Source organism: Gymnoscopelus braueri, assembly GCF_963280865.1.
Source record: "Gymnoscopelus braueri genome assembly, chromosome: 10".
NCBI lineage: Eukaryota > Metazoa > Chordata > Actinopteri > Myctophiformes > Myctophidae > Gymnoscopelus > Gymnoscopelus braueri.
Window position 1 is genome coordinate 16770468 of NC_137611.1, and position 16045 is coordinate 16786512.

Sequence of the window (16045 nt, forward strand, 5' to 3'; positions counted from 1 at the left end):
GATGCTAGCTAAGATACGGCTACCATGCAGAGTGCAGACACATCTTGATCATCCATCTCATTTTAGTCTGGGGTAATAATAATAATAATGATAATACATACGATTTATATAGCACTTTTCTAGGTACTCAAAGTCGCTTTACAGAGCAGATAAAAAACAACTTTATTAGAACGAACTAGTTAAAAGGTTAAAACTATAAAAGAAAGGTAAACAAAAACAAAAGGGAGGGGTGAGGGTTGGGGTTTTCTGTAGGGAATGCGAGTCTGAAAAGGTGGGTTTTGAGTGTGGTTTTAAACATGGTGAGGGTGGGGGCAGCTCTGATATGAGCTGGGAGTGAGTTCCATAGTGTGGGGGCAGCCGCCGAGAAGGCCCTGTCACCCCAGGTTTGCTTACTTGTCCAGAGGGGGTCCAGGAGGTTGGCATCACCCGACCTGAGGGAGCGGGAGGAGACGTGGCGTTTGATGAGTCCAGAGATGTAGCGGGGGGCCTGGTTGTTGAGGGCTTTGTAGGTAGTGATTAGTGGGTAACAGCCCAGTCTGGGTAACAGCCCAGTCCTACATTTAGCCGGCGAGAAAATTGTGTTTCTTCAAAATGTGGGCGTTTCTTCAATATGTGGGCGTCTCGCGGGACTTTTTGATGATTGGTTCGCTATCACGAAAATATCCATGAATTCAAGTCTCCATGGGGTGACTAATCGATAGAAAAATAGTTTTTTTTTGGGGTGAACTATCCCTTTTTAAAGCAGCGATAGCACCCGGTGGGTCCTACCTGGTCGGGGGGGGGGGGGGGGTCGTTGGAGCCGATCCGGGCTGGCGTGGTGCATCCAATGGTGTTTCCAGCCTTGTCTGTCACTATAGTTTCAATGTACAGATTATTATTGTGATCGTATATTGTTTAACTTTAGACTGATGCTAGGTTCTTGCTTTTCCTGTGATCCTAGTTTCCTGAGGTACTAGTACACTGTCTCTTTGCATTCCATTCCTTGCTTAATGGAAGTCGCTCTGGATAAAAGCGTCTGCTAAATGCCTAAATTATAATTCTATAAATGGTGGTCCCGCTGTATGAGGAGGGAGTTGGCTGAGAACACTGCAGGTGCTGCTGGCGGGATTTTGCCCTAGTTGGAACACAGCCATCCTGTGAACCGTTAACCCATTAAGACCTCAGGCCGATTCTAAAAATGTCTTCTAAATCCTTCTGAAAAACGTGTTGCTATGTCAGTGGTGCGCAAAGTTTTTCCTGTCAAGGACCCCCAAAACTAACTACTAACTACCCCCTAACCCGACCCCCATCTTAAAATACTTTGTTCCAGGGACCCCCAGAAGCAAAGATTTGAGTTTTTAAAAAATCGCTTTAAAAAATATATATATATTCAAAGATATACTTTCCAGATTTTTCCAAAATATCAGATCAAGACAAGCTCATAGTGCGGCACAAAGTGACACGCTATGAGCTTCTATATCTGCTATTTTTGAATAGCCAAAGTATAAAATGATGGTTAAAGTGGTTAACACATGATTGCCTAGAACGAGCCTAGAACGAGTTAACTCGTTTTTCAAATCCATCACTTGATTGCCAAGATCGAGTTTGACCCAAAGACCAAGGAGATATGATTTTTCGAAGATCTAGACTCCTATCCACTTCATTGTTAACTTAAAACTTAAAAATTCTGTATCTCTGCTCCTGAGTACCTTTTTTTTCTCAATGAAAAATCTCTGGCAATAAACTGCAAAAAATCTGAAATAATTCTGGCAGGTTAAGTGTTAAAATATAGCCAAAATCTAAAATGACACGGATGCTTTCCGGGTCTTAATGGGTTAAAGGTTTTGGTTCCTATGCACCTGGATAAACCCCAGCATCTCCTCAGCCGTCAATTCTACCTTACCATCCACAGCAACCGTGTTTTTGTCGGCTGAGTTTTGTCAATGTTTCTTTCACACAGTGAGTTCCTAAATCTGATATTGCTGAGCTCCGTGAACAAAGCTCTAAATTAAGGAGGTTGCTCGCGGTTGCTCGCGGTGTCAATTCTGCCCGTCTTGGTTTGGCCAATCAGTACAAGCTTATTACACACTGTCCTTTTATCACAGCTCTTACGCAGGGTAAATAAATACAGACAGACTAGATATGTGATTTAAATAATGTTATGATTGTTTTTGTTTTGTGGGCCATCCACTTATACATAATAATAAATACCCTGTCTGACACTATATAAAACTATAACATACCCTACATACGAATGAATACACTTAACATTTGTTAAATACCGCTTGGGTCTTTTAAAGAACATGTATGTACTTGCACGCATGGTGTAACAGAAGGCTGTTCAACGATTAAAGTATTTTTTTTTTACCTTGCTACTGTAACTTCAAATATTGGTGAGATATCTTCAGTAGTTTGTAGATAAAAAAAAAACATCATCCAAAAATATTCTCCCCCCTGACTTAACATTGCACAGTGAAACAGGTCTCAATGTCACACTTTTAACAAGTGAATGTGAACAAAGTGGATTCTGCCAATGTATACAATTACAAAAACGGGTTCAGCGTCTTTTGAAAATAAAAACGCCAACTTCTTGTTGATTTTACTATTTTAATCAGGAATAAGATCTGGTAGGTAATATGCTTCTGCGACCGATTAAAGGTAGGGTAAGTGATAAGCAAGTGATAAGTGATCTTTTTTTGTTTGTTAAAAAGGTTAAAGTACTATATTCTGATAGTAATCATTGCTACAGAGCATTTGTTCGGTCACAGGGGTCTCTCTAGCTCTTTAGTAAACAAAATATAGTACACTTTCAGGTAGGTGACAAATTCTAAGCCAATCAGGAGAGAGCACTGAAAATGCATTTTCTGTTTAATAAAGAGCTGGAGAGACATGGGAAACTCCTTTTTACTGAACAAAAACTCTATAGCAATGAGTACTAACATAATATAGAGCTAATTAAACTTATTTTAACCAAAGTAAATCATGGCATCTTTACCAATCATTGTGCACAGACAAAAACAAAAGGTGAGTCTGGTTTCGTAATTTCATGCATTGGCAGAATCCATTTTGTTTGCTTTGTGTCCTAAGAATTTCACTTTGGGAACGGTTTCACCGTCCAATATAAGTCAGTGGGGAGACTGTTAGATTAACAGTTTTTAATCTATCGAGCAACTATTGAAGATATCTTGCCAATATTTGGAGTTGAATCATGGGACACAACCCTCTACCACAGTTTAATTGTGCATTAATAAAGCCACAATCTGTAAGTACTGAGGTCATTTGAAGTATTACATTAATACAATTGCATAGAATTTCAAAGAGTAGATAGTGTTTCTGTTTTTGTACCACCTACCCACCCACCAACCCCTATCGAGACGATAACATTCCTACACCACTACCCTCCCTACTAAACAAATTCTAGAGGGAACACTGTGTATTATGTCATTTTATTGGCACGTCAATGTCCATAATGTGATGCAGTTAGGTGCAGTTAACATGCTGGCCAGCAGGTGGAGTCAGAGCTCCATGAGCAACAGTGGAGCAAGTCTGAAACTCCACAGGATGCACCGAGCTCTGACACTCCGGTTGTCTGCACGTTACAGCAAGGACATAATGTCTTTTTCCCATAGCTCGTTAGGACACACTCCCTGAGGTCAAATACCCAAAAGTCAATAGAAGCTTAAGTGTCTCGGTTGTGGCTCACAAACAGTCTGTTGAAAACACCTCAAAATAAAACGCACAACAGTGTACTGTTACCTGGCAGCCTTCTAGTGGTCTCAGAGGTTAGACGACTCCTAAAGAACCAGGGGAGACCGATATATCCTGGGAGTGTGTGAGTGACACTGTGTGTGTGTGTGTGTGTGTGTGGACCAGATGGCAGACAGACACAGCGTTCTCTTTTTTCGGTCTCATTTATCATTTATTCACTAATAGCATTACTGACTGCCTGGCTGGTTGACTGACTGACTGTTTTCCTGACTGACTCATGGCCTGGTTGTCTGCCTGTCGGGATGCATCCTTTTGAGAAGGAGCGGAGAAGGAGATGCTGGGCTGCAGCTGTCTACTGTCAGCCCTGTTAAGGCCATAGAGCGGTGCTGTGCATTTGCTACCGTGTTAAAAGCACACAGAAACAACAATATCACACTGCAGCACGAGACATAGAATTGTTATCTAACTATAGATGCGCTAAGCTATTTATCTATGAATGCCTGGAATCCCCTGCGAGCGTGTCCGTGTATCTCGAGAACCGTCCGAGGTGGTCTGACCGATCGACTTCTAACTCGGTGTCTGTATTGCAGAGGACCAGAGGGAGTGCAGTGCAGTTGGTCCTACAAAAATCTCTATATATTACACAAATCTCCATATAGCGATCCCTGATGTAATCAATATGACGTCATTATTACGCAAACCTTGTGTCTGTCTGTGTGTGTGTGTGTGTGTTTTGTGCCCCCCCACCCCCGCATATCGAGAACCGTCAGAGCGATCATCAACTTCAAACTTGCTGTGTGTATCGATGACCTAAGGGAGTTCGCTGCAGAGTGAGAAGTCTGTTGGATTGGAGGTTCTCTAGAGAGATATCTGCTAATATCCATAAATCTGTCCAGATATGGAGATCCACAATGTCATCAATATGATGTCATAGTACTGACGTCATAGAATGGCCTCCAAGTACTATGATAATGGGTACCGTGGTACTCGTTCAACGGGTACATTGTGTACCCTGACAACGGTACAATGGATATTGCATAACCGGAGGGGTATGCGTTCCCAATGGGCATCGTTCCCATAACGGTCATCACCCTAATAGAAATAAAAAAGGGGAAGTGAGAATAGGGGGTGTGGGGGGGGGGGTTTGAGAGAGGGGTCAGTCTTACACGCCCTGTTGGAGAGCTAGTGAAAGACAGAGTATGAGAGGGAGGGAGAGAAGGGTGGAGCGGACTAGACACATGAACAGCGAATGAGCAAGTTTATGGTCCAGCCAGGGAAGTGCAGACAGGAGAGTGAACAAGGTGCTGCTGGGGGGCGTGGTGGGTTTGGAGACTGCACCGTAACTAGAGTGACACAGGTTTGATCCCAGGAACACACTGTCAGAGAGAGGGAGAGAGAGAGAGAGAGAGAGAGAGAGACAGGCTTTGGAAAGCAGAAAGACAACAGGGATTGTGTCAGAGAAGTCCATTGTGTCCACATAACAGGCCCTGCTCTGTCCCTGTTACTCGCCACTCCCAGCTGACTTGAACACCAGGAGCTGGACTCGACTAGGGGATCAGGACTAAAACCAGGGACTGGATGTTGATATGCGCCAGTTAGACATTGAGAGAATGTTTAGTTCTCGTGTGTGTGTGTGTGTGTGTGTGTGTGTGTCCGTGCGTGCACGCGCTTGCACGCGTGTGTGTGCGTGTGCACGTGCGCATTAATTTTTATACCACGATAAACAGGAATTAATTCAATCACAATTTCTTGTTAACGCATTCCAATGGTTATTTATCTCCTTTGCGTCTTTAGTTCTACTGTGTATGTAACGTATAAAAACCTCCAGACCCGTCACCCAGTAGAGGACGGACTTGGGTCCATTAGCAGATCCTCGGACATCGTTCATCTTACTCACATGTTAATGAATATCTATTTCTTCATCTCCAGGCTGGTCAGGAGTCATTCCGTTCCATCACCAGGTCTTACTACAGAGGAGCAGCCGGAGCACTGCTAGTCTACGACATCACAAGGTAACGCAGCCAATCAAATGGAGCCATGCAACCTCAGTAGTCGGCATGCACTCATTTGAACCAGGAAGTTTCTGGTTCCCCCTGAAAAATAAAACAAAATCCAGATGGACAAACAAGGAGAGAGGGACACAGTGTCATCTCCAGCAGCTGATAATTCCCATTGAATACGCGCCAGTCCCCTGTGGTTCAGCCTCCCATGACATTATTGGCCTTTTCCTCCAGCTGGAAAGTTTACTTATCCAGTTGTGAACTGTGTGACAGGAGGGGCAGAGAGAGAGATTAGTTTGACGTATTTTGCATCGAGAATGTTCAAGTCAACCACGTAGAGCAGTGCAGGGAGGGAACGGCTTCCAGTGGACCACACACAAAACAAAACTGTGGAAGCCGTTGAAGTGTAGACAGAGAAAAGGCCCCGGTACACAATTTAAAAAGAGTCCAGTCAAACACGAATGCAGAGTTGGTCAGACGTGCAGACTACAATAATTGAAGTGTGCTTTAGTTTCTCTCCTGTCTGCAGTATCTACACTTGTGGCTAATTGATATGTAAGAAGTGTATAAGACTGAATAATAATTAGCTGACTGCTGTGTCTCTGTATGTGTTTGACAGAAGGGACACCTTCAACCACTTGACAACTTGGTTAGAGGACGCACGCCAACATTCCAACTCCAACATGGTCATCATGCTCATCGGAAACAAGAGGTGAGTGGTATATCGACCATGAACGCAGTGCCCAATGAGGACTTGCATCACATTCTCCATTGTATGTATGGAGACTGAAAATGTCAGAAATAGTTACATGTATGGACAGACCCTCTAAGAAATAGCCATTGTAAAATCAGTCCTCAAAATCGGTCCACAATCTTCCAAGGGTTTGAAATATGCTTTTGCTCAGTTGCTACAAGAATTATCTCTCACATCCTTCTACAAAATGTCAGCTCATATCTGTATACAAGAAGTCACGGACTGCAGTGTGCACGTGTCATCCCATGCAGTCTTGATAACATTACTGTAACCTTGAATAGTGTAGCCTGTGGTCTGTTCCATTTCCTCCAATGTGCGTCTGTGTTGATGTGTATCTGTGTGCGTTTAGTGACCTGGAGTCAAGGAGAGAGGTGAAGAAGGAGGAGGGAGAGGCATTTGCCAGAGAACACGGCCTCATATTCATGGAAACCTCAGCTAAGACTGCTTCTAATGTAGAGGAGGTAAGAGAATCAACACTGTTAGCACTTTTCTCTTTTGCATTGTTATGACATTCTTGTACGTAAATGTAAACACTAGTAAGTAGGCTGATTATGATGCACATGTCATTTGATCTCACAGAATGATTAGCTCAGGCTTATCATTTTGTTGTCTATAAGCATATGAATATTATGGTGGTGCAGATGCAAGCTGGGAATGTTGGCAGCAAAAAACCTCCCTGAGAATCTGAGGTTTTGTTGTTGTAGCGTTTGGCTCACGCAGGGAATGTCGCGTCTCCCTCAGTTTCTATGAGGTTAACAAAGAACGTCTTGAGAGGGGAATTGTGGTCCAGCGGCTACAGCATTGTTTGCCGTCACCACTTTTCATTCATTTGGCTGCTCTCTTGCAGTAGGTCAGTGATGTTATACTTAGACTAACCCTAACGGTAATACAGGGGTATCACTTTACAAAAATCTAAAGTAAAAAAGAAAAAAACCCAAAAGATCAATCAATAATTTATGCACTCAAGGGCCGACTATCGATCATCAATATTCTGATGTTTTGTGCAAGTAATTGTCCATTTTACTTGCACTTCGAAAACAGCACAACCCGCAAGTGTCTCGTCTGTTGGCGCACAGCTTATGAAGACCCGACCTGCCATAACAAAACCACATATGCATACCCACCCAACCAAAGCTGCTGTACCAAATAAAGTGCCTTCATGGCATGTACCATAAATAGCCATGTTAATACATACACATAAACACACACAGCAGAGATCAGCCCAATTGTTGTGTAGACACACACACACACACACACACACACACACACACACACACACACACACACACACACACACACACACACACACACACACACACACACACACACAGAGTGTTGGTATATTTAATGAATGCATGGTGATGTCTTCAGGGACCTCTCTCTCACTTATCCAATCACATAAATAATCCCATCCTACACACCACAGCACGCCAGGCCTTGGGCACCATCGAGTGTGTGTGTGTGTGTTTACATTGATTTTTCCCCCCTTAAGTTTCTCTCATGCCCTACACATTATCAGTCGCGTGCATGCACCCACACACACACACACGCACACGCACACACACACAGCTGTTCTCCTGACCTGAGGTGTTGAATACAGGGAAGAGTGCATGCACACATGCATGCGTGTGTGTGTGTGTGTGTGTGTGTGTGTGCATGTGTGTGGTATGATTAATTTGTCTCATTAGTGTCCTCTCAATCCTCCTGATACCCTACGTCTCCTCTCTCTCTCTTTCTCTCTCTCTCTCTCCCCCCTTCCCGCTCTCCATTTCCCTCCATCTCTATCGCTCCGTCCATCATTTACTCATTTTTATTCCTTTCTACCTTCCCTCCTTCTCTCTGTCCTCTTTTTCTCTCTCTCTCTCTCTCTCTCACTCTCTCACTCTCTCTCTCTCACTCTCTCGCTCTCTCCCCCTCCCTCCCTCCATCTCTGTTGCTCCCTCTCTAGTAACTGATATGTACCTCCCCTCCTCCCCTCCTCCCCTTCCTAGCTGTGCATCAAGCAGTTATATCTCATACATATTCATGACCCCCTTCCTCCCCTCGGTGACAGCCAACAGCCAATCAGAGTCCTCGGCTGGTCGTCAGGGTCCGTGGGTGGACACCAATCTTCTGGGAAGACCCTCAGAGATGCACATTCCCATAACATACTCTCTTTGCTCCCCTTCCCCACTCTGTTTTCTTTGGTTCTGTTCTTTCACACCCTCCATCCATCCATCCATCTTTACGTTCATTAGGGCTTCCAATGCAATAACCTCGCGGACACAGAATGACATTAACTCGCCTCATCATCAGTGTGTTGTTTGTAAACGTAAAGAGAACAACCACAGCATGGTGTTAAGAAAGCAGACAACCCTTTACTAGTTTGCAGGGGGGGGGGTTCTTTTTTTTTTTATTCAGGCGTTACAATGTGTGGATTTCACCAGATGGGGGCACTGTTTCTTTTATTATTCCTCACAGATGGATGGCTGTGAAACGGCTGTCACCACCAGTAGTGTGTAGTATCACACTGGTCCCAGGGCCCTCCGCACCAGTTTAATCCCAGCACAGGGCCCTAGGGCCTAGTAACTCTGTAGAAATAAACATGTGTGTGTGTGTGTGTGTGCATGTGAAAGTGAAAGTGTGTAGTAGTGTGTTATCCCATGGTAGTTGTCTGGTAGCTCAGGGAGTTTAGACAACATTTCTCTCTCACAACTAAAGAGCATAAGTTTAAAGACTTTAGAGTAAACTGCTACTGTCTCTGAGTTGTATTTATTTATTTATTCATTTGTTTTTATGTGTGCTTGTATGCGTTTGCATATGGAGTCTTCTCTGCATCAAATTGCGACCACTGGGATCGATCATAGCCTTTTCCCACTAAAATGTGATTTACTCCATTCCCATTGCCAGTAGAGGACGGCGCTTTTTCTGTTTTTCTTTCTGGTGTCATGTTCAATAACACACCAGATCATTATGGGGTATAAAACGCCAAATAAATCCACCATTACAAATAAAAAGATCTGTCATCTAATCAGTTATGGCGCGTTCCAGAGTCCAGACAGTAAAAAATAAGTGTATTCGTGAAATGCCTGCAAGTACTGCTTGCTTGCTTTCTCGCTCTCTCTGTGTGTCTGTCTATCTGTCTGTCGTGTCTCACTCACTCACTCACTCACTCAATCTCTTGCTATCTTCTCTCTCAGATGCGTGCTGTCCAGAGGCAATGCACAATTACAACTATCTAAACCGATCAGAATGATTCTTTTGGGATTGCTTGCAATTATGAAAAGAGATGACTCAGGGGGTGGTATAATAGAGGATTTTGATTACCTAAATGTTCAAATTGCTTCTGAAGTGCTGATGAATTTTAATTTACTTTGGGATGAAAATATTACAGGCGGTGGTCTTTACTGTATACTTTGTAAATATTTTTTCAGGGTCACAGGTTTTAGGGGCAGAAATGTGAGTGATATACTCACACGGTAGAGCCCTTGATCTCTTTATTTCCTCTTCCCCTAGCATCAGGAGAAGCTGTCTTATAGTGTCCTGGAAAAAGGGGCAGGAATTTGCATATCTATCTACCTTGGGTGTTCTGGTTCCATCATTGACAATCGCAGCTAGAGCCAATAAATACCTGTGACGACTGCAGAGTTGTCCCGGGAATGAATGGCGATTGTAGCCTTTCCCGCTAAAGACAGAAGCAGATGTTAGCGGGTGTTAGTGGATTGTGTCATTTGTTTTTTACTGTGGGAAAGGGGCTTCGGAGAAGCGATGATGGACATCGATCCCAAATTAGTCTCTGTTTTTGTTTTTATGTGAATACGTCATACATACTGTAGTAGTGGTGATCTGTGGTACCATTTAAACCCAAACCAGTAGCTCTGTCTGGGAGGCCTGTGGGAAGCCAGTCGCTGGCTACTCCACTCTGCTCATAACACTCACACAAATGGGTTTGGACGCTAATGCCCTGAACGAGGTCCAATACAAACAAGACTACTTCAACATTCCTCTTCTGCGGCCCTAATGCCTGCTGCCTTCCTGTGAACGTTTTTTTTTAAATGTATCTAACTTTTGATTATTGGGAGTTAAACATAAACAGATGTAAGAACTAGAAATAATAACGGAGGCTCTATTGCTCCCTCACCTCACTCTGTCTTTCTGTCTTTCTCAGGCATTCATCAACACAGCCAAGGAGATCTACGAGAAGATCCAGGAGGGTGTGTTTGATATCAACAATGAGGTGAGACAGACTCTTCTCTCTTCCTTCAATCTTTTCTTGCCTTGCTCTTGTCCTTTTCCCCCTCCCGTCTCTCTCTGTTTTCCCCTCTCTCGTCTCTGTGGTATCTCTGGGAGTATGTCTGTGGTTTGCCACGCTCCCTCTCGCCTCAAAAAGAAAAAAGGGGGGGTTGGGCTAGGCCCTCCATTGAGTCCAGCCAAGCCAAACTTCCAGCATTCCTCTCTCTCCTCCTACCCACACCCAGCGGCTTCTCTCTCTCTCTCTCGCTCTACTTTCCACTCGCTCCCTTCTGTCTTTTTGTCCCCCTGCTCTCTCTCTCTCTCCTGCTTTAATGCTGCTGCCCTCCCACCTCTCTCTCCTCCCTCTCTCTCTGCCTGGCACCCTGCCAGGTCATAAATTCCTCACATCCCACAAGGTCTCAGTCAAGCAGCAGTAAGACAGACAGTCAGTCAGCCAACCCCACAGCCAGTTGATCATGCAGTCTGTATAAAGCCACACCGCAAGCTGGGTCCTTCAGCCCATACCAGTCTAGTAGTCGTGTGTGCCACTACAGCCAGCTAGCCAGCCAGCCAGCCAGCCAGTCAGCCAGCCTGCCTGTCACTGATTCAACCGCTTTTTGGGCCAGTCGGCACAGGCTGTTATCCAGCTAGCCAGAGCCAGAGGCAGGCGAGCCCCTCTGCCGCCATTGGTCTGTTTGTTATTAGTAGTAGTAGGAGGAGGAAGGGAGGAGGGGAAGAAAAAAGAAATGAGTGGGAGGCCAAGCACCCGGTCCAAACCACATCAGCTGACAGAGGGAGAGAGCGAGAGAGAGAGAGAGAGAGAGAGGGAACCCCAAGCAGAACCCCCTCCTCCCCCTCAGTTGGCAGGCACAGTGAGAACACACACAAACTTAGCACACACACACACATACGCACACACCCTCGTGGCCTTAGCTCTATAAATGTGATTTAAAGGCACGCAGCGTTTCCCAGGGGCACTGCTGCTACTGGAGGAGGAGGGGGGGGGGGTTGTATATGAATATAGAGCCAGAGAGAGAGAGAGGGGGAGAGAGAGGGCTACAGCAAGAAAGGGCAAGCCTCCCAGAGAGGAGAAGAGACCACTGTACTGTACAGAGAGAAGAGAGCTCTCAGATGCTCTACTGTACTCCTGTCTGAAGGGCAGAGTAGGGAGGGATGAAAGTAACGGCTCCATACATCTCTCTCTCGCACGCACGCACGCACGCACGCACGCACGCACACAGAGAAGAGAACTGCCTCTCACTCTTATTTCTCTCACTCTTATTTCTCTCCGCTTCCACTGCCTGTCTGTGTTTTGTAAATTGACTATAAGACGGGAAACAAATCTTTTTAGTGTGCTTTTAACATTTGTTCACAAAGCAGTGCATTGAGTCAGCCTCAGAATGCTGTGTATTGTGACGCTAAAAGAAGGTGTTTAAGAATGCTGTTGGTGGTTTTAATGTCACCCACTCAATCTGTCGCCCACTTCTGCTATCAAGGCCGTTTTAATGAAGAACAATCCCTGGCCTACTAATTAAGCCAAACAACATCTCTTGTCTCTCTCTCTCTCCGCGCAGGCTAACGGTATTAAGATCGGACCCCAGCATCCCACCACGAGCTCCTCGCTGTCTGGTAACCAGGGGGGACAACAGGCTGGGGGCGGATGCTGCTGAACACCATCTGAACACATCTCTTCAGACCCTCCCCTCTCTCCCTCCTTCCACTCCTCCTCCCTCTGTCCCCTCTCCTTCCCTTGTCCAAACCTCCTCCTTGCGTTTCTCCATAACTGGCCACGCTCACTCACTAACAAGTTTGTTTAAGCCTCTCCATTCTTGTCTCTGTCACTCTGTCCCTTCATCCACCCGGGTCCTTCTCTCCATCCATCCCTGTTCTTCCTTTTATCTAGTTTCCTGCTGTCGCCCCATCTCTCCATCCATCTCCATCTTTGTGTGTGTCTTCAGGACGTCTCTACTCCACTGGGCTTAGGGGCCTAGCCAGTAGCCACGCCTCGTCCGCTCCTCCCTTCCACTGGGAAACCCCCCGCAGGAACAAAGTCAACTTAAAGATATTAAGAGGCGAACACTCTCACAATTCTGGAGGTGTCCAGGTTTTGATATTTTATAAAAAATAAACGAATTTGAAGTCTTTTATTTTTATAAAACCCAAATCGAGAATTGCACACCTGCTGGAGTTTGGAGAGCCGTTGCTCTAAAAGCCTGAAGCCGAAGTGTCTTGCGGCGTGTTGCTCGACAAAAATAAAGTATTTACAACTGAAAGAAAGTGTCACTTTTTTCAGTTATCTTTTTTTTTTATCAAGCGACACATCACACAACACTTTGCCGCTGAAGTATAAATCAGGCGAAAGCTTTTCTATGTTGCTGAAAATGCAACTAATCATGTCACCTATGGCGGGGTTATGTTCAGCCATGTTATCTCTGATACTGTTGCTCTTGCTGCCAATGGATCCGTTTTTGGTTAAGGCGAGTCGAAAAAAAGCTAGCTACACGTTGTGTAACCACAGCTAGGACAGGGCAAAGCACAGTTTTTCACAGAGGAACATAATTTGTCAGTCCCTCAACATGACCACATTGTAGAGGTATTTCAACACTTAAGATATCTACAAGTATGTTGTTTTTTTAATAGATCATGCTGACTTTCCTTAGAAGTGGAGAGAGACATAAAAAGAAGGTGACTGTATTTCCTGTGCTTCAGAGAGCAGGCACTCAAAAAAATGGACTTGTTGAAATGGCACAACTGTCTGCTTGCACATACAGGCATACAGCGCGTTAATAGCTACATTTAACATGTTGTGTCAGTCTGTTGTGTATTTGGGACAATATAATTGTGTGATTTCAGTGCATCTGTTTTTGTTTAGAGTGCAGGTGGCATTAGCAACCTCCCTATCACACTGCAACCAACAAATGTCTGTCCAGAAAACCAACTGTGGTGGATTCTTTTCACAGTTTCTTAGTTTTTGTTTTCTTTTGATTTTAGTAACTGGTTGTTATTATTCTCTCTTTGAGTCTTTGTTTTTTATTTTCTTTTGACATGAGCTGAATTGTATTTAATGAACACTAGAAGGTGGCTGTGGTTTAAACAAAAAAAATGTTTTAAACTGTCATGGGAGGGAATAAAAGACCAAACTGTTGTGAAAAGTGATGAAGTTGGAATTGAAATGAAAAACTAACTGAAGGATTAGAGCGAGGGAATCATGTTGGAGGGTTGAGCAGTGGCCACAATGAAATGAAATCAAATAGAAAAAAAGTTTGTTTTAAAGGAAGGCTGTACTGTTTTAACTGTATTTAACTGTTGCGTTCTGTGTATATATGGCTCCCTTCGTTTCTCTTGCTTTCGCTGTGAAGGGGATAACGTGGCATTTTGTCTTTCGTGCCTGTGTTGTCACCAGGCGCAACACAGCAAGTAAGAAGTTTGGTATTTGTGCCTCACATAAGAAGAAAAAACATCTAGTTAACATTGTTGACATTCCTCATTGAAATCAAAGGTCACCAAACTAGCTTGTTAGCTCAAGGCTAGTGAGACCCATAGGGTTTACATGATGAAATATTAGCGTTGCTACCAACCCGTTGCTGTGGTTGTGAAGGGATAAATGATGTATAACCTCCCCTCCCCCCCCTCCCTCCCCTTAATGACAAGCTCTTGGTGGTAAACGGACTACAATTTAAAATGTTGCGGTATCCCTTTTGCAAAGCCAGAATTCTACCATGAATCAGCTGGCAGATGTATACTATAATCAGAGCTTGATTGATAACTGCTGCAGTATTTTGCTTCAAGGCCCTGCTGTGATAGGCAAGATTTTATCATCCTATTTTACTTAATTCATTACCTGATACTTGTCCTCCCATCTACCCTCAAATCCCTTCCCTCCCTTTTCTCTCTTGCTCTCTCTGTCCTCAACTTCTCAGATTGTATAGTAACGTTGGCTCTATATTTTTTCATCTCTATTTTTAATGCCAAATCTTTTGTTTACCTGTGTTTTTGTCAAAGAAGACAAAAACAACAACCCCACCACAGCCCAATAAATCTGACCTGACATCAGCTGTCTGCCTTAACCTCAGAGAGATTTGGACAGCTGCTAAAATGGCTAATTTTTTTATGTTAGTTTATGATGCATTGTTCTTAACACGTGCATATCTACATGGCTACAGTATATGCATTTATACACAAAATGGCAAACCTGTATAAACCACGTACAATGTCAAAACGTTTAAAAAATGTGTACCAATACTGAAGTTGTCTTGTATCGTTGCACATTGTTTCTCTCACCCACATCCAGCCTGCATATATGCATGCATACATGGAAGATGCATACATAAAACTATAGTCTTCTCTAGCTGTTGGTGTTTTTAGGCAACGTCGTATTACTGTAGGGAGTTTGGATATCACAGCAGTGTGAGTGAATTGGGTTAGAGGCCTGTAGCTTTTCCTCTGCAAAGTGTTTTTTTTTCGCTCTCCTTTTGTTCATAGATATGACAGTTATTAATATTATTATGATCATTATTATTGGTAAACGACATGTATTATGTGTGAACCCTGGGGGGCTCAGTGGGGGGGGAAGCCAAACCTGAAAGCATCCATCCTATCTATCTATGGACCGACCGATATATCTTATCTATGTGACCCCCCTCCCCCGCCTCCCCTCCCCTTTTTCCTCTATTCCTCTCCACCTTCTCCCTCTTCTCTCCTTCCTTGACGTTATTTGCTGTGTTGGTTCTTTGGAAAATTTTAAAAAAGGAAAAAAAAAAGAAAAATTGAAAATGCTATCACAATAAACTATAATAAAACATTCTAAACTCTACAAATGTCATGTTGATGATCATCTGGCTATGAAAAGAAAAATGTTTTGAAATGAAAAACAACAAAAACTTTATTTATTTCTGGCCTGGTTCATTTGGAGTACTTATTTTCTTTTGTTTTGCCATTTACCTCATGATTTTGTGACTATCCAGTGTCTATGTTGGGTAAAAGAAATAATTAATAGATCCATAAACTTTTTACTGCATCTGCTTTATCCATCTGAAGGAACAGAGAGATGTTGACATTCATTCATCATTTTAGTGGGATAGTGGAAAACCAGATGAAGATCAACCAAACTAAGCATGCTGTAGGATGGATGCCCTGCTACACATTCATGCATTTACATTGATTTTCCAAGCCGTTCCCAACTTGCCCTCCCATGGATTCAAGTGTACAGAAGTTTCTATGTTATTAGAAATCACTTATCTGAGCCAAGTCCATGATTGATTTTCCATATGCATCAAATGCATGTGGCAACACATCTAACTTTCAGAGAGATTTTCATGTCAAGTTTGAACTGTTAATGGGAAATATGGGGGTTGAAATAATTGAAATTATCTTCTGACAGTATTAAAAAATA

At 43.6% G+C, this 16045-nt stretch overlaps 1 protein-coding gene across 1 annotated transcript in view; it reads left to right on the forward strand.

Moving 5' to 3' along the window:
* Nucleotides 1-15548, forward strand: part of rab2a (RAB2A, member RAS oncogene family) — a 30773-nt gene extending 15225 nt beyond the window's left edge. The window contains exons 4-8 of the mRNA XM_080438982.1: nucleotides 5617-5699; nucleotides 6307-6399; nucleotides 6791-6902; nucleotides 10589-10657; nucleotides 12228-15548. Of these exons, the coding sequence (XP_080295108.1) occupies nucleotides 5617-5699; nucleotides 6307-6399; nucleotides 6791-6902; nucleotides 10589-10657; nucleotides 12228-12323 (453 nt within the window). The 3' untranslated portion in view covers nucleotides 12324-15548. The remainder of the gene's footprint in view (nucleotides 1-5616; nucleotides 5700-6306; nucleotides 6400-6790; nucleotides 6903-10588; nucleotides 10658-12227) is intronic.
* The last annotated feature ends 497 nt before the right edge of the window (nucleotides 15549-16045 follow it).